Source organism: Galleria mellonella, unplaced genomic scaffold (assembly GCF_026898425.1).
Source record: "Galleria mellonella isolate WM207_F2 unplaced genomic scaffold, CSIRO_AGI_GalMel_v1 utg87, whole genome shotgun sequence".
Lineage (NCBI taxonomy): Eukaryota > Metazoa > Arthropoda > Insecta > Lepidoptera > Pyralidae > Galleria > Galleria mellonella.
The window spans coordinates 2,885,868-2,905,864 of NW_026442166.1; the positions used below are offsets into that span (position 1 = coordinate 2,885,868).

General features: G+C 33.0%; 1 protein-coding gene across 1 annotated transcript in view; it reads right to left on the reverse strand.

Annotated features, from left to right (window-relative positions):
* The window catches only part of LOC116413243 (retinal homeobox protein Rx1-like), a 69,357-nt gene extending 55,897 nt beyond the window's left edge, over positions 1 to 13,460 (reverse strand). The window contains exon 1 of the mRNA XM_031911173.2: positions 13,039 to 13,460. Within this exon, the coding sequence (XP_031767033.2) occupies positions 13,039 to 13,450 (412 nt within the window). The 5' untranslated portion in view covers positions 13,451 to 13,460. The remainder of the gene's footprint in view (positions 1 to 13,038) is intronic.
* Positions 13,461 to 19,997: the final 6,537 nt, after the last annotated feature.

Genomic DNA, 19,997 nt, shown 5'->3' on the forward strand with positions numbered 1-19,997 from the left:
TTCGTTGACTATTTTCGGTATTAGATTGTGGTGTAATTTATATTTCATTGTTAATGAAGTAGTCGGTTAAATTTGTGTTCTAGTTTTTAAAGAAGTACTATGAAATTTTGTCAAATGGTGAATATTTTTGCTGAAAGACAGAAAACGAATCACACTCAACGTTGCTTAACCTCACAAAATATAAAAGGCGGCACAATATATTCTATGGCATTCATAGTACTGTTCATATCTGCCCATTTAAATTTAAACTATTCTTAAGCATTCTCTTACTGCAGTATTCTACCAGAGTAACTGAATGTTATTCGCGAAAAAGAATAATGGGTAATAAAGTGTTTTTGTCGATTTTCGACATATTCTTTTAAATTGTCCATTTTCAGATGTTTTGAAAAAGATGGGCAATTTGGTTGTATTTTCTTTTTTTATGTTTGTTACCTCATAACTCCATAAGTTCTGAACCGATTTCGATTTTTTTTATCTGAAAGGATATACTTACAGATTATTTCCATAAAAATTGTATCAAATTAGGTTTAGTAGTTTAATTTAAAGATTAAAATAACTGGTTTTGTCGATTGTTAATTATATCATATTGTAATGTCAATTGGAATCGTTTTTTCCTTTTTGTCAAACATAATTAGAACATAAAGACTAACATTCAAGTGTTATAAACTGTCGCATTTATAATAATAATAATAATAAGGTAAAATATGTTTCATATATGTTTCTGCTTACCCTAATGGGAGACGGGCGTGACATATATATATATATATATATATATATATATATATATATATATATATATATATATATATATATATATATATATATATATATATATATATATATATATATATATATATATATATATATATATATATATATATATATGTATGTATGTATGTTTCAAATAATGAACTTCATTATAATAATCTAAAATTACATATAGTAACTATTATTACATCCACTAAACAATGTTTAATTATTTAAACAGAGTTTTGTTAAACACTGTTTAAATAGATAGTACATACATGCATACATACATATCTGTCACGCCTGTCTCCCATTAGGGTAGGCAGAAACAATGGAACGCCAAATGCTTCAATTCAAACAAACCTCCTTCGCTTCTTCCACATTCATCAATCTTTTCATACACGCTCGCCGGTTACGGGTACTTTTTTTAATAAATAGATAGTTTTTAAATCATTTTTTAAATAAGACCATAAGTTCATGCTTGTTTCCTTTAAAATAAACATTGCATCTAAAAAAAAATTGTACACATTTTTTCGAATGCGTCATCCATAAGTTTGTTTCAATAACCAGTAGTAAACATAAAAAAAAAACAAAGAACAGTCAATAAAAAGATGTTAAGACATAAAATAGAAATTAAATATTGATATGTTAAGAAATACATTAATGATAGTAATCGGAGGACCGGAGGATCGGTCGAGGCTCGCATTAGAGCGAACGGCTACCGGCCGACACGATACAGGGTGATGCTGTTTATGTAAATGAAAGTTCCTGCCAAGTATCAATTTTTTGTACAATAATATATTTAAATTAAAATATTAATAATTATAATTATCAATATTTATTCGGGCAGTGATTTATTTTTTGCTTGGAAGAAGAACTACTCGCTTATTTGCTCTAATTCTATGTATAAGTATGTACTTAATTTCTTTCATACATGTTACCTATATGTTATATACGATGTCTTTCTACCGATATATTATCAAGTTGGTTCAAATTTTATTCATATTTTAAATCATCATTTCAGCCATTATCCGTCCACTGCTGGACATAAGCCTCCCCCATATTTTAAATGTGTTAATTTAATTTAAATATTATTTTTAATTTTAAATTATTTGAAAATTTCCTATTTTTCAGTTTCAATATTTTTATTTATTTATTTCTATTCTAACAACAATTAATGTAAGTACCACAATACAAATATTTTATAATAGAAAATATAATATACCAGAGGACTTTGTACAAAAGTCGTTTGCTTGGGTACCTCCGTCCCATTCGTGTTTTAACCGTGAAGCAATTGTGTTTGCATGGCTGTGTTTCAGTTTGAAGGGTGGGATATGGCGTGAATTTACAGGGTACAGAGGAATAACATCTGAGTCCTCAGAAATGGCAACGCATGGGGAGTATCATGGGCGTAACAGTATACTTTGTTATGTCCATGGTACTGCTTATGTCTATAGGCGACGGTTACCACTTTCCATCAGGTGGGCCGTCAGCTTGTTTGCCATTCTAAGTTGTATAAGAAAATATACCTACTCCATATTAGACTGTTATATACACATCGATCAATTTCTCAAAACCTCAACAAAAATGATTGTTTGAAGTATTCAGTATTAATTCTTGTGTTCGTTATATAATTACGTTCATTTTATCGTCCGTTATGAGTATTTTTAGCTTTAGTACCTATTAAAGGTATAATAATAGCTCTAATGAACCAGTTAAGAGCTATAATACCATAACATATTGGTAAAAGGTAAGTAAAAATTACTTTAAAACTAATAGTAGACAGTATCTTATCTCATTTTTCGCATATGGGGTCAGCTAAGCCGATGCACGTCGACCCATACGGATCTTTTGTGCTTCCCCCTACCTTATACCATCATTTCATAGATCCTATGCGTTACCTTGACGATATCCCGCGGTTTAAGATATCTGTAGTCCCCTGGTTCTGGATAAGCCGTTCCCAGTAGACTCACACGCATACTTGCCAACGAATCGTAGTTGCACTTCAAGTGTTCCATGGATTCCGATTTCTCCCCGCACAGTCTGCACAGTGTGTCCGAAGATAGACCTTGTGTAGTATATGCCTTGTTGGCATATGTCCAGTTAGGACATATAGTAGACAGTAAAAAAAAAACAAAGCCTCTTAAATATAATAATATGTAGCTATGGTTAAATATAATATATTGCAGGTATAAAAAAAAATTGTTTACAAAATATAAATACAAACAAACTTACATGTGCATTTAATTGTATTTAGATAGTTTAATATATCAATAATATTGGTTAAAGTTAAGTCATTGTAAATGTAAAAAAAAAAATAATTAAATTAATGGAAAGTGAAACAGCCTGTAGATATACGAGGAGGCTTGTTGTATTGGACGTGGCCATTAGCTACCAGAGATGAGTAGATAACGACCCAGTATTACCAGTGCAGCTAGGCTCACTGTATTTCATGATTGATGAGAATTTATGAATACTGGCAAGTCCAAATGTGAAACTTCTGTTACTACTTCTTCTTTCTACTTGACTTCTTTGTTAATATTTAAAAAAAAATAGTAAATAAATATGTATTTATACATACATATATGTCCATCACGCTTGTTTCTCACTGGGGTAGGCAGAAACAATAGAACACCAAACGCTCCAATTCAACCAGACCTCTTTCGCTTCCTCCACATTTATTAATCTATTCATACAAGCTCGTCAATTACGTGTACTATTAATTTGGTCCTTCTTCAGCATGTCGCCTATTAGGGCGACCTCTACGGACGTTTCCATTCTTTCATGCTCGATAAATCTCTTTTGTAATTCTTCCTTCATCCATCTATTCCAAATGGCCAAACCAACGCAACATTCCCTTTTAAATCTTTGTTTTCATCTTTCAGTCCATACTTCTCTTTAATTACACTATTTCTTACTCTAACTTTTAATGTAATACCACACATACTTCTTAAAGCTCTATAGCATTTAACACACATAATTCTCAAAATTCACCGGAGGGAGACTTTGTACAAAAGTCGATTGCTTGGGTACCTCTGTCCCATTCGTGTTTTAACCGTGAAGCAGTTGTGTTTGCATGGCTGTGTTTCGGTTTGAAGGGTGGGATATGGCGTAACACACAGAGGAATAACATCTGAGTCCTCAGGAATGGCAACGCATGGGGGGTATCATGGGCGAAACAGTATACTCTGTTATGTCCATGGTACTGCTCACATAGGCGACGGTTACCATTTTCCATCAGGTGGGCCGTCAACTTGTTTGCCATTCAAAGTTGTATAAAAATAAAATGCACATGGAAGGAACTTAAGTAGGTATGTGGCGGGTTGTACGATAGTGAAAATCAGCACCAGATGTCAATTTGAACAATTTCGCAGAACACTTCCCATTTTTGTATTAATTTCAACAATGATTTTACTTGATATTTACAAATTATTAAAAACATGATTGCCGTTTTAATAATTTGTAAAATGTAGGTACCTACAAAAAAAAGATCTTTTCAGCGCACGAAAAGAAAAGATTCAGTCGAATTGAAATACAAGAAATAAACTCATTTACACAATTATAATGTTAGTAAGGATGTATTACTTTAATTAATTTTTGTGTTATATTTAATTTTAGCAAATATTCAATTTTATTGCGAGTTTCCTGTTTTAATTCATGTTTAATTTTATTACAAGTTTCTTACTTTAATTTTAATTAACAGTAATTTTATTACAAGTTTCTTACTTTAATTTTATTTAATATTTAATTTTATTACATTTATATAATAGTGCGCCACTAGCCCTTTGTCTTTTTATCAATGTCCTCTACCCAAAGGTTGTCTGGAAGAGATTGCTTAGCGATAAGGCCGCCTTTTGTATCACTTCTCATTAATATTTACTGTATTTGTTATTTCTCTTTTTATTTGGTGCAATAAAGTGTAAATAAATAAATAAAATTACAAATGTCTTACTTCAATTTTATTTAATATTTAATTTTATTACAAGTTTTTTAATTCAATTTTAATTAATATTTAATTTTATTTATAACACCGGATACGTTCCATCGTCGATAACTTTTCATTATTGATTTGTTGTGAAACTTCTTCACAATGAGTGTTGATCAATGCATTACCCGATCAATTGACCGATAGATCCAGATCGATAGATTGACAGATCGTGTATCCGGTCACGGAGTTGTATGTATTATTGCATTAAAGTTTATTAATATCACTTTTTTTTTAATTTCATTTTTAAGCTACCGCTGAACTGTAATTAGGTTGAGAGTAGCAATAAATTAAGTTACAAAGAGCTAAGTACAAATCGAATTTATTTATAGGGTCCCGTACAAAAATTACAGTTATCTACATCATTATGCATTATAAATGACTCGCAACAATCGCTGTCCATTTGTCACTCCACTTATTTTCTCTAAAGCGATCAATTCAAGATATATTTAGAATCTAAATTTTATGTAATCTAAATTTTAGATACATTTAAATATATTTTTATGGTCGTTTAATTCTAATCGAACTTTCTTATTAGTAGATAAATTCCATGTATTGCCGTATAAAGTCAGAGCAAATCGGTTGTATATTAAAATAAAATACCGAGTAATGTATATAAAAAGTATAAATAAATATGAGAATTGAAAATCCACTAGTTTGGTAGTAACTTAACCTTTTAACTGCTACAGTTGATCCCACAAAGGTTACCGTGGCAAGAACACCCGTGTCGGATTTATCCGACACAAACCTGGATTCGTACGCTCGTTTTTCCGTGTATTAAACTGCCTACTAGGTATCTAACTCCACATAATTAAAATTGTATTTTTCAACAAAAAAAAAAAGATTTCAATTGTAGCAAAACCAGTTATTTTAATTTAAAAACTAAACTACTGGACCGATTTTGATAAAATTTCTATAGGATCAATCTATGAGTGTACCTTTTTAGATAAAAGATTTTTTTAAATCGTACTAACAATCCGTCCTGACTTCGCAATAATAACCTCTACTCAAAAAACCTCATGGTACTCGCTGTTAATGTTTCTATTGGCTAATAAGCTTGAGTATTAATAAATTTACACCAGAGAGAGACTTTGTACAAAAGTCGATTGCTTGGGTACCTCTGTCCCATTCGTGTTCCAAACGTAAAGCAGCTGTGTTTGTATGGCTGTGTTTCGGTTTGAAGGGCGGGATATGGCGTGAATTTACAGAGTACAGAGGAATAACATCTGAGACCTCAGGAATGGCAACGCATGGGGGGTATCATGGGCGAAACAGTGTACTCTGTTATGTCCATTGCACCGCTCATGTCTATAGGCGACGGTTACCACTTTCCATCATGTGGGCCGTCAGCTTGTTTGCCATTCTAAGTTGTATTAAAAAAAAAACCATGTACGATGTACCTCGTAAGCAGCGCATATTATGCTCCAATCTAAGGGAACTTGATTTTCCTTAAAAATAATAATATCTAATAATAAGCTTTGGGTGAAAGAATTTTCAAAATCAATTGAGTAATTTTGAGTTTATATAAAAATAAAATATTTCTCTTACAATTTTACAATTTTCAACTGAATTAAAAAAAAAAAACGTCAATATTATATTATTATTATTCAAAAAATCATCAATTCGATTATGTTTTTGAACGAAATGCATAGTGCTACACACACACACACACAAGCGTAAGAGGTTTAATTGGTTTTTATATTATGTGGTTTTTATTCAATATTTTGTATGTACTCATTACATTTACATGATGACAAATAAATCTATATACATAAATAATAATAAGCAAATTAACTGTAGAATGTATATAGGAGCAGCCGTTCTGAAGCGATGCGCCCACATCACTTCAGAACGGCTGCTCCTATTTGAATAAATTATTATTTTTTTTATTATTATTTTTTTTTTTTGTTATTTTTGTAATGATCTGTATATGATTTTTATGAAAATAAAAAAAATCGTATGAAAATCTTAAAAATTTTAGTTAAATAATCTCCTTACACGGATGAGCAGTAGCATCCCTCTTAAAACATCCCCAGAGCCTAACTACGGTTGCCAATCCGCCTGCCAAGCGTGGCACCTACTGGCAAAATCACCCTAAGAGGACGTTAAAGGCAGAATATAAAGAATCTCCTTACAAAAAAGTAGTCTAGCGTGAGAGAGAGAAGATTTGGTGTCAATCTCTTTATAAGTATACCTCTGTAAACTTACCCCTTACTACCCTTAACATAAACTTTGATCTAGTAATAATAAAAATAGATATAGAATATACAAAAAAAAAAAATACAATATTTTAAAATTACATGTCCTAGTCAGACATATCAAAACAATAGATATTAGATTGCCAAAGACAATAGAAGCGGCTCAGAAATATCTGGAATCGGTTTAAATAGCATTAATATAATTTTGTATGTAAGCACACTAGGGTTATAACATTGATTTGGTGGAGGGAAGGGATTGTTAGTAATGGGGAGGTTATTCCCCATTGCTATCAATAAAGGGTATATTATCAACATCAGATCTTACCAGAGGGAGACTTTGTACAAAAGTCGATTGCTTGGGTACCTCTGTCCCATTCGTGTTTCAACCGTGAAGCAGTTGTGTTTGCATGGCTGTTTCGGTTTGAAGGGTGGGATATGGCGTGAATTTACTGGATACGGAGGAGTAACACCTGAGTCCTCAGGAATGGCAACGCATAGGGGGTATCATGGGTGAAACAGTATACTCTGTTATGTCCATGGTACTGCTCATGTCTATAGGCGACGCTTACTACTTTCCATCAGGTGGGCCGTCAGCTTGTTTGCCATTCTAAGGTGTATAAATAAAAAAAAGACCTCCACGCGGTTCCCCATGGAAACCATCTTGACTAATTTGTCGTTGAAATTGTCACGATGCGCTAACTGACTTGCCTTTTCATCCTCACCAATCATCCCTCACTGGTGCCCTGCCAGTGTATACCGATAGCGCGGGCAGGGTTACCATTCCATTATCACTCAATAAAAAAAAATGGTTTAGTTCTTACTGTCATAATGTAATAATTATTTAAATGAATAAATAAATAAATAATAAAGTAGATACAATATAAAATTTTGTTTTAAATAACTCCAAACCCTGCACGGGTCTATATGTTAAGACTAGCAAATCTTGTGCAATTGTAACCACTAAGCTCTAAACTAAAAAGTCAGCATGATTTATTACTATCCGCGCTTTAAGAGTGGACATTTTTATGTCTACAATTCCAGGAGAAAAGCAGGGAAATTTAAACGTACTTAGGCATAGTAAGGATTTATCCAAAATTTACAGGGAATCTATCCTCATATCCTAGAAGCAGAACGGTCATGCACAGTGCGGTTTTAAAGGAGCTTCTTGCCGTAAACACTCAGGTTCTGAAATGATTCTCCTACAGAGGTTTTCTCTAGAAGACTATATAGCATGGGAGTTTTAATGGTTAAAGATTATGTCCCACAGAAAAAATACTTCAATTGTGACAAAACTAGTATTTTCATTTAAAAACTAAACTACTGAATGAATTTTTATAAAATTTGCATGCGACCAATTTGTATGTATTTCCTTTTAGATAACAAAGAATTTTCCAGATCGGTTTAGAACTGGCGGAGTTAGAGATAACAAACATAAAAAAGCACAACCGAATTTCGAACCTTTTTTTAAACTTTTTTTTAATTCGATTGAAAAGGGCATATTAAGGTTTCTTAAGGGTTATCCTTGGTATTAAAGGCGTCCATGGGCTACGGTAACCCCGTTTACCAAAACACAGGCCGTATGCTTGTTTACCAGCATAGTAACATAAAAATAATGGTGATTTCGATTCATCTAATTGTTTCCTAAATGTAAAAACTGTTATTAAGAAACACTTATTAAACAATACCTATTACACTCTAAACGATTATTTAAATGACAAACGTGCATGGTGTTAGTCGATCATGCACGGGCTTTTAATGACCATGGTATTTTAGATATAGTATATTTAAATAAATACACACAATGCTCTGTTAATAGTGTAAATTTATTTATAAGAGCTTAAATTTTTGTATTTCTCGCGGATTCTTCTCAGTAGATATCAACTTTCCGAACCCAGCAGTATAAGTAATAGACAATGATTTAAAAGGCCTTGTAAACAAGTTAATGTGGAGAAAAATAACTTGAATTTAACGTTTTATTTTCAATAAATCATATGTTAGGTACTTAATATAGATTTTTATAATAATATTGGGTCTAACTCAAAGTACCATTTCTTATTTCTATTTGATATACCAGTATCAATTCCTTATTATTATATTTATTTTTTAAACTCGATCCCAAAGAGGGTTTTTTTTAATAGATTTTTTTATACAACTTAGAATGACAAACAAGCTGACGGTCCACCCGATGGAAAATGGTAACCGTCGCCTATATGACCGGCCACCTGCCTGACATCAACCCTCTTTGGGATGGACTACCGGTCCCATTGCTAGCAATATACCCTGTCAGGTCGATTTCCAGGTTGTCGCCCCCTGGAAACCATCGTACTAAATTCCAGATGTATTTATCACGATGGGCTAACTGACCTGAATTTTTATTCCCATTCCTTTATCATCTGTTGTGAATGAATTGCGTGAATTTACGGGGTACAGAGGAATAACACCTGAGTCCTCAGGAATGGCAACGCATGGGGGGTATCATGGGCGAAACAGTATACTCTGTTACGTCCATGGTACTGCTCATGTTTATAGGCGACGGTTACCACTTTCCATCAGGTGGGCCGTCAGCTTGTTTGCCATTCTAAGTTGTATAAAAATATATATATACTTAGACATAAATTTGGTGATGGTACTTAGAATCTTCTTTAATATTTTAAAATACATACATAATACATATTTAAATTATACCGACAATTGAACCGAGACTGAGGCACCATTTCTCTAAAGTTATCTCTTAATCTATGGGTTTAATTTGATAGTTTCCCAAAATTACTGTATTATAGACCATCTTAAACTAAATTTATAAAAAATTTTGATTTTATTAGAAATTTAATTCATATTGGTCCTTAGGGTAAAGATTTCTCTGTAATATGAAATAAAAAAAAATTATTTCAAAGATTTAGGCGAATAGTACCTCAGAATTGGCTTTATTATATTAGAAAACATACAACCAGACATTCAAATAAGAGTCCGTAGTAGTGTGCGTCGCGTCGGATATCCGTCGGCGCGAGACCCGGTGGCGGCTACACCGGGCGGCGCAATATCCGTACCGCCTCTACACGGGGCCCGTCTGATCCGTGCTAACTCGTATAGGTATAGGGGGAAAAGGGATTGTTATTAATGGAGACTGAGAATCCCATTGCTAGCAATATACCCAACCAGGTCGACCTCCTCGCGGTTCTCCCTGGAACCTATCATAGTTAATTCCTTATGAATTTATCATGATGGGCTAACTGGCCTGTTTTCGTTCTCATCTATCACCCTTCACTGGTGCTCCGCCAGCGTATCCCGTTAGCGCAGTGACAATTTTTAAAAGCATTCAGTAGAGTTGGTTGACAATAAAGCTTCCTTTTTTTCATTCATTACGAAGTATTTATTAATTTTAACCTACTTTCAGAAAAAACGTTTATGTTCACTTTTTTTTTTCCGAGCAGTAAGTACTATTTATTTTTCTTATCTTCGTGTATAATATAGTATATTTTATATATGTGTAAGTATATTTGTTATTTATATTTATTTATTTATTTATTTATTTATTTATATATTATATTAATAATTTTAGTGTGTATGTAGAACATGTGCTGAAGACGGGCCAAATTAAAAGTACCCGTAACCGGCGAGCGTGTATGAAAAGATTGATGAATGTGGAGGAAGCGAAAGAGGCTTGTTTGAATCAAAGTATTTGACGTTCCATTGTTTCTGCCTACCCTATTGGGAGACAGTCGTGACAGATATGTATGTATGTATGTGTATGTAGGTATATCAATTATTACTAGTACCGCATTCGAGTATTCTGACACTTGCCTATGGTTGATTGGGAGAGAATGCTTTTAGCATTAAGTCTGCCATGTACACATGCATGTAACTAATGAGTAAATAAATATTATAAATAAATACATAAGTATGGCAATATCCTAATTATATGCCGATTAAAAAAAAATAACATTTTTAAATGTATCTGTCGGAAGGGATTATTAGGAATAAAAATGTGCATAACATTTCTATCGCTAGCAATATACCCTATCAGGTCGACCTCCACGCGGTTACTCCTGGAAATCGTCGTGGTTAATTCTTGTGAATTTCATCACGATGAGCTATCTGACCTGCTTTCATCCTCACGTATCGTCTCTTATTGGTGCCTTACCAACATCAACCGATAGCGCAGGAGGGGTTACCATTTCATTATCACCCATTAAAAAAAACTGTATCTGTCTAATAATTTCAATAGTGCTTAGCGAATTGAAATGTTTTTTATGCAATAATATTCCTATTAAACTATTACAGAAAATTTTGACAGAAATGTATTTAAAAAATTCCGAAGCAAAATTTGATGTACGTACAAAGATATCAATGTTAGATTTATTTATTTATTTATAGCAAGGCAACAGATTACAAATTAATACATTTATAAAATAAATATTACATAAAACAGCATTAAATTTGCACTCCAACAACTGCTCTGCATAACATTCGATATTATATACGTTAAAAGAATGACGGCTATAAATTTAAAGTAACAAATTGGCAGCCTTAATGTAACATTGCAAGGATTGTTGGAAAATATCAAGATATAAGCAATGTTTTCTATGTTTAATGTTTTAGTTCGTTGGCAATCACAACACTTCCCAACAATTCAAAACACTTCCCAGGTAGCAATTATTCGTCATGTATTATGTCAGTATGAATCGAAAAAAAAAAAACAGTTAAGTATATATATATAAGTATATCTCTTGAAATGTTACTTGTTTTTTTACTTGCTAATGTATGTTATGTTCTATCACCAATAGTTTCCGCAGCGCACGCGATAAAAGATATTTTATAGCAATTTTTTTACACCTTGAGTTACGTTACTAAAGTTTTAGTAAGGATTCCTAATCTTTTCTAGCAATAAATATAACCTATGTTACTCAGGGTGAATGTAGCTTTCTAATGGTGAAAGATTTCTTGAAATCGGCAAAGTAGTTTTTGAGTTTATTCATTACAAACATATATACCTACGCACAAAAATAAAAATCTTCCCTCTTTATAATATTAGTGTAGATGGTTACTAATTTCCATTAAATAGGCTCTTAATTTATTTACCGTTTCAAGTATCATAAATAAATAAGTTCAGTTATGAAATTTGATAGACCGATATAAAAAGCTATTTAAATCTGGGCCTCTGTCTTTATCATTCTCATTTGTAAATTTCAAAATTTTTATAATCATTCCATTTTATTCATTATTTTTGTCTATGAAAATTTATAGTTAAATTTAGGAAAATTATAAATCCTGCTTTAAATAACTGAAGTAACTATAGATCGCGGATATATGTGTCTAATTCGATTATTATACTATCATATATTTCCTTCGTTTCCCGTAGGTGTCGTAGGAGGCGACTAAAGGAACTTAAGGGCCGAGAGATGCAGCGTCCCTCTTAAAATATCACTAAAGCTTGTCTGCGGTTACGAACCCGCCTACCAAGCGTAGCAACTACTGGCAGAATCCCTTCTTATGGGGGAGAATATGAATTATATATTTAATTCCTTTCTTACCTAATAAATTTTAGTATTTCTTCTTTAAATTAATTCAATTGTTTATTGATATGTATATTACATATTTCAGTAATTGGTTTCGGAAGAAGTTATTGGACGCATAGTTGATGTTGTTAAATATCATTGTTTTTTAAATATTCAATTCAATTCGATTTATTTATTGCATTCTACAATAATATTATAAAAGATGTTAATAATTGATACAGTACATTGTAGACCCTGTCGGGCGCAGCAATTTGAAGCGAGGAGGGCGTCGATCCTTAAATTCTCATAAAGATTTCAATAATTAAATACTTCAATTTAAATTTCATCAATGTAATTAAATTCTAATTTTTTTTTGTTTTCATATATTTTATTTTAATTTAATGCAATTTAATGTAGTTGTTCATATTTTTATATCATCTTACTAGTATCGTTATCAATTTTAGTATTATTAACTAAACCAGAAAGTAACGTAAGTAATATAACATCATCATGTCTCTACTTGATACAGATACTATTTTATTCTTAGACTAAATATTCTCTTATACTTCTTCCACTAGTTATCTTTTTAATTGGATGATCTCTTGCAACTTACCAGCGCTCTCCACAGCACCCGGCGAAACGGGCACAGTTTCGCACTCCCTGTCATCTCTTCTCTGTTCGAAATCACTCTGCACTCTACTAACTTGGCGTCCACCGTTCAGTCCCAATATCGCATCTATCGTATGCCTCGGTCCCTGATTAACACTTGTAGGCACTTGCGTCAAACCCAATCTCGACTTTACCGCGTCAAAACTCTGGTTGAGGTGCATTTGTTGGGCATGAAAGAACATGCCCATGCGATTCAGTGTCTCTAAGTTTTGCTGGTGCTGTGTTAACGATATAGACTGGTCGGTCACATTGATCGAAGACGTCGAATTCGGGCTACTCATTTGTGAGCGCGGACTATTAGTTTCCGAACGTTCCGGCGTCTGGTTGCCGAAGTAACGGTCCTCGGGCGCGTCCATTTCGACTCGGTCGGCGTACGTCACTGCCGCGCGTTTTCGTGCCCCGTACAGGGTAGACAAGGGGGCGGGGCCTAGAGAAAGGGGGGCGAGCGAAATTGCCCATTGAAAGTGCGAAATTTGGGGTCGCGAAGTGATTTTGTTTGGTAAGAAGCAAGAAGCGGCGTATTAGCATTTTCCCCCCGGAGCTTCTTTGAACGGTATTGAGAGGTTATGGTTGAATAGTTTTTTTTTTCGGTTTGATTGGGTCGATTGTACTAGGTGTTAGAGCCTTGACGGGAGTTGTTAGCGATTTCTTTGAGGGTTCGCACGGAGTTTATCAGTTGTTACGTGGCGTGTGCTAGTTGTGTCTCTTTAGGATTTTGGCTGTTTGCGATGTTTTTCTTAGACTTTTCATATATTTTTTTCATTACCTCGGAACTTATTACTAATAAAGGATCTTGTAATATCATTATTCATCACATTTTTTTAACGTTTAAATAATTGTATTACAATGGCTTCACATAATAATGTCATTATTAACTATTATCAAATAATATATAACATATAATAATTAACTACTTGTTCATATAAATAATTGTTAATTATATAAATAGGTTAACGAACCTAAATTAATTAATATAATCAATACATTAATCAAGAGGTTACCAAATGTGATACGTAAGTTGAAAAGAGACAGAGAATTACCGGACATCTGCCTGTTAACACACAAATTTAACCAAATCGGTTAACCCGTAACCAAACAATAACAGCTTTTCCAACTGACCACTCAAATGTCAATATAAAATAAAAACCACTTAAAAATTACACATAAAATTAGATTCTCTCTTTATAGTTATAAGCTTTAATTTTGAATGCAGCTAAACATAGATATGCGTCGTTTTAAAACGAGAAAGTCCATCGTCAATATAACTTTATCTTATTCGCACTTACGATGATCTCACTCACTCTCATCTCAGGTGTAGCGACCGTTGCTAGGGGGCGGGACGCGGCGTGACGTCACTCGCTGGCCGACCAATCACATGGCTTGTTTCCTTTTTTTCTTTTCCCGCGATTTCTTTTGTCGTCGCGTTTCTTTTGTTCGAGCGTTCGCGTTCAGTGATTGTTCGCAGCGGCTGTCGGAGGGTTAACTTTAGGAATAACAAGCTACTGGCTTTTGTATGAGATAACTAAATTATGGGTGCTTTTTCTACATTTATAAGGATTATTTTATATATTTTGGAAGTGGTTTCTATTGAGGGAAAAATGTGAAATACTGACCTGTACACTTATTTACTAAAAGAGAAGAAAGCATAATGTTCTATTAATTATTAATTAATTACTAAACAAATAACCACACAAAAAGACTGGTCCCCATTATTATATAATTATTTATTATATCATCTCCAATATAAAAAATATAGAAAAGTTCAAATTCAAAATTCGAAAAGACTATATTCGAATTTAGAAAAAATAAACTTACTACCTAAATTTATAGAACCGTTTAAATCTTTTCCTTAGTGGTAATTTTTTTTTTTAATATGTAGGTATCTAATAACAAAATGACATTAGGTGCTGTACACAATTGCTGTGATTTATAAAATCAAACTAGGTTATTTAAATTTAGGAATAGTGCACATTGATGTCCTATTTCTATTTTAGGTAATAAAAACATATTTAGTATCGGGATCATGTCAGCTGTTTGTCCACTATTAAACATAAGCCTTCCACATTGGGGAGTATTAGAAGTAGTTGCCATTTATTATTTATTTATTTATTAGTATTAGCAAGAAATAATTTAAATAGAAATTTAATGTAGTCATTATTCTTTTATCTATTTATTTTATTTTGCTATCGGTATACACCGGCGGGGCACCAGTGAGGGATGATTAGTGAGAACGAAAAGGCAAATCAACTACTACTTGTGACGATTTCAACGATAAATTAGTCACGACGGTTTCCAGGGGGAACCACGTGGAGGTCGACCCGGTAAGGTATATCGATAGCAATGGGGACTGACCTTCCCATTACTAACAATAATTTTCCCCTATATGTAGATATTTATACCATGGCCTTTTGTTTACCACTTATAAAAAAAAAAACATCAGTGTAAATAAAAGACATTTGCCGTATGGTCCCGGCATAGAATAGGCCACCCCTTTCTTTCCCGTGGGTGTCGTAAAAAGCGACTGAGGGAGAGCGAGGGATGGGCAACAGCGTCCCTCTTAAAACATCTCCAAAGCCTAACTGCGGTTGCCAAGCCGCCTGCCAAGCGTGAAAACTACTGACAAAACCCCCTAAGGGGGTGGCTTATGTTCATCAGTGGGCTGATATGATGATGAATTAAAATACTTTATCATCGATAAAAAAAATATTCGATATATTATTCTACGTGACTCTAGGTAAGACCTCTTTCTTGTAAGACAGTTTGTGAATTGCGAATTCTCAATTTAAATTTTTATTTTTTAAAATAAATACAATATGTTCTTTTCATATGCAGATAAGAGTTAAAAAAAAAATACATGGCTGAATATAAGATTTCTATTTGAATATTTTTAATACAATAAGTTATTTTTGTATTTTTGTAAAATACAAAATTGAAAAAAAGTACTTGGCTAAATTAAAGGTTTCTTTTTAAAATATTTTAATGGAGTAATTTTTTTTTTCTTTTTAAAAGTACAGAACTGAAAAATAATAACATGGCTGTGTGTATTTTAGTTTTAAATCAAAATTATCGGTTTTGCCGGAAATGAAGTCGATTTTTTTGGTACATATTCTTAAATTATTTAACGACATATTTTTAACTGAACAAATTAAATAGGTACTACTAGGAAAAGTACAGTCTTTCCATTTACTTATTTATATTAATCAACATCGCAGATTTAAGAAAAATATAAAATCATGTATCTCATTAACAGAATATTTTTAAAGTTTAAATAATGTATCTATTTATTTAGTTAATTTAATTGCATTTTGGCAAATGAAATATTCTCAATTTTAAATTATTCATCATCAGCATCATCATATCAGCCTTTAACTGTCCACTGCTGAACATAAGGGGGGTTTGCCAGTCGTTGCTATGGTTGGCAGGCGAATTGGCAACCGCAGTTAAGCTTTAGAGATGTTTTAAGAATGACGCTGCTGCCCATCCCTCGCCTTCCCTTAGTCGCCTCTTACGACATCCACGGGAAAGGATGTGATGGCCTATTCTATGTCGGGTCAATTTAAATTACTTTTTTTTTAATACCAACAATGTTACACCTACATGCACTATGCATATAGTTGCACTAAACAACAGTGCAGTAATACATTTGCCTGATTGCAGCGCTCGTTGAATATTTAACGTGGGCAGACAATTAATTCCAAAAACTCTTCACATGATTGTCGCACGCTAGTCGGTCCAATGGGTTTTAATTATACGTTAGCTTTTTAAAAGCAATTCAATTTTGTAATGAAAATTTATTGTCACAGAGATAATATGATGCTTTAGACGCTTTGCTTTGTCTGATGCTGGTATTTCCCTTGTACCTGAGTAGTTTTCGTCTGACGTTTTTAATGTTTATATATATAATAATTATATATATAAAGATTAAAAAAAAATAATGTCTCTAACCAAATTTTAAGAGAAAAGCGACTTTTTTTATACAATTTTGCGTAATAAATAGTTATGAATGATTCCTTTATAACTACTATGTTTATTTTATCTTATATTTTTTGCAATTTTTTTAATGGGTAAAAACTCATTTTATTTAGGTATTAAATAATTAAATATAGATACGTTAAATCACATTGTGCGCGTAAGTATTTTTCTTGTGCAACTTAGAATGGCAAACAGACTGACGGCCCACCTGATGGAAAGTGGCGATCGTTGCCTATAGGCATGAGCAGTAGCATGCACATAACAGAGTATACTATTTCGGTATATATACCTATATATAGGTAATATGAGTATTATATATATATATAATTTTTAAATTACTATTTTAATTTAATATTGTTATTGTTTTTCGGTATATTTGCTCATAACGTGTCACCGTCAATTATATTTTCTGTTATTCCTGTCTACAGTCGACTGGTAGATAACGCAATATGGTATTAACTCCGCCATTTTACCTAGATGTATTAAAGTTTAATAAATAAATTAATATATTTTTAATTAAAATTTTCTTTTTCAATTATACTAATATAATAAAATTATATCTTATTTGTTATTCACGTAAGGAGTCAACTAAACTTCTGCACGTCAAGTCATTGAGATCTTTTGTTCTTCCCCCTGCCTTATACTATCATTTTCTATTTTATATATATTAGATCTATGGTTTAAGATATATATAGTCTCCTGGCTCGAGATACGCTGTTCCCAATAGACTCATATGCATATTCTACGCCGGGACCAGATGACTAATTATATTATAATTAATATCTATTTACATAAAACAAAAAGCTTTTATTTACCAAAAAGACTGTGGACAATTCATGAGCATAGGTACCTCTGTTCACGAGTCCATGGTGCTGTTCATGTCTATATGGGAAAGTTACCACTTTTTATTAGATAAATAGATAGAATAAGTCATCATTGCAGCCATTATCCGTCCACTGCTGGACATAAGCCTCCCCTATACACTGCCACTGCAATGCATTTCAGGTCGTCACTCCATCTAGTGGCGGATCGTCCTACACTGCGTTTACCAATATTCGCTCGCCACTCAAGAACCTTTCTTCCCCATCGGTTGTCGGTTCTTCGAGCTATGTGACCAGCCCATTGCCACTTCAGCTTGCTTATCCTTCGGGCTATGTCGGTTCTTTTGGTTCTTTTGCGCATATCCTCGTTTCGGATTCTATCACGCAAAGAGACTCCGAGCATAGCCCTCTCCATAGCCATCCATGCATCCACCCATAGAGTCTTTATTAGCAACAATAATAGTTAAAAAAAAACAGCAATAAAAAAGAAAAAAAAGTTTACTGTACTGGGTTAACTGGAAGAGATCTCTGTCAGAGATAAGTCCACCCTTGCACACAACATTTATAAATAGATTATTTTATATGTAACTTACAAGTGCAATAAAGAATATATATGCACACTGGCAGCGAGATGTACCTATACAGCGCTGATTTTCGGCCCCTTACCTCATTTAACTTTAGCATGCATTTTTCGAATGGGAGACTCAATACACTGAACAGCAGGGGAAGGGATTGTTAGTAATGCGAATTACCACTCCCATTGCTAACAATATACCCTAACAGGTCGATCTTCCCGTGGTGCCCTCTGGTAACCATCGTGGTTAATTCTAGTGGAATTCGTCACGATGGGCTAACTGACCAGCTTCATTGTCACCTATCATCTCTCACTGGTGTCCCGCCAGCGTATACCGATAGCACAAGCGGGGTTACCATTCATTATTATCCATTAAAAATACCCCGAACAAAAATAAAAAAAAAAAAACTATGACCAAAACTAAAAAGAAGAACAAATTCTGAATACAAAATTATCACATTTGACAATTACCTACAGTGTCATTAGTTTATTCTAAGAATTAAAAAAAAATCTACTTACATGAAATTAAAAATCTCTCATGTAATAATAATGATTCCAAAAATCGATAATAATAATATCGATATTGTGAAAAACAATAACTAATAACGTAATGAAATATCATTATACCCTTTAAAGACGTAGTCGAGATCAAAAGCGAGCACCGATGATATAATAACGAGTGGTTAATTGGAAATTCATCGCTAAATTAAGCGAGTTTGCGTTCGAGATTGATTGGGATAAGTGGGGGGGAGGGGGAGAGGGTGGACACGCTAATCTACTACGACCATACAACAATTTGTGAGTAGGAACGTCACTGTTCATATTTTTTTTATATCGATACTTCCTTCATAATATTATCCACATATTTAATAATATTTTTAACCTACTTTAAAAAAACAAGATTCTCCATTAAGTTGTATCTTTTTTTATTGTTTGTTAACTCAATAATTTATAAACTTATTTGGAAAGATTTTTTTCAATCTGAAAGGATATATTTTCAGATTGGTCTAAATGGTTTTTTAATTTTGTTTATTTATTTTTATTTATTTAAAATTTTGTAGTTTCGTTTTTAAATCAAAATTATCGGTCTTACCACGGTTGAAATCGGTATTTTTTTTTAATAAAATAAATCCTAAATTCATTCATTTCAGCTGATAGCTGTCCACTGCTGAACATAGTCCTTCTCCATAAGGGAGATTTAGTCAGTAGTTTTCCACGCTTGGCAGGCGGATTAACAACCACAGTTGGCTTTGGTGATGTTTTAAAAGAGAGGTTGCTATCCATCCCGCGACCAATAAGTTCTCTTAGTCGCCTCTTACAACACCCATGGGAAAGTAGGAGGTGACCCATTCTATGACCACTCGGCGTGTTTTTAAAATGGCACTTATAAATAATATTAAGAATAAAATTCGTAAAAAAATATTCTTATTTTATCGATACCTACCCACCTATATTTACACAACACTATTCACGTGGCAGAGTTGACAGCGACCTCTGTAATTGTTGAATGAGGCAGCATTAAAGCGCCAATTAACC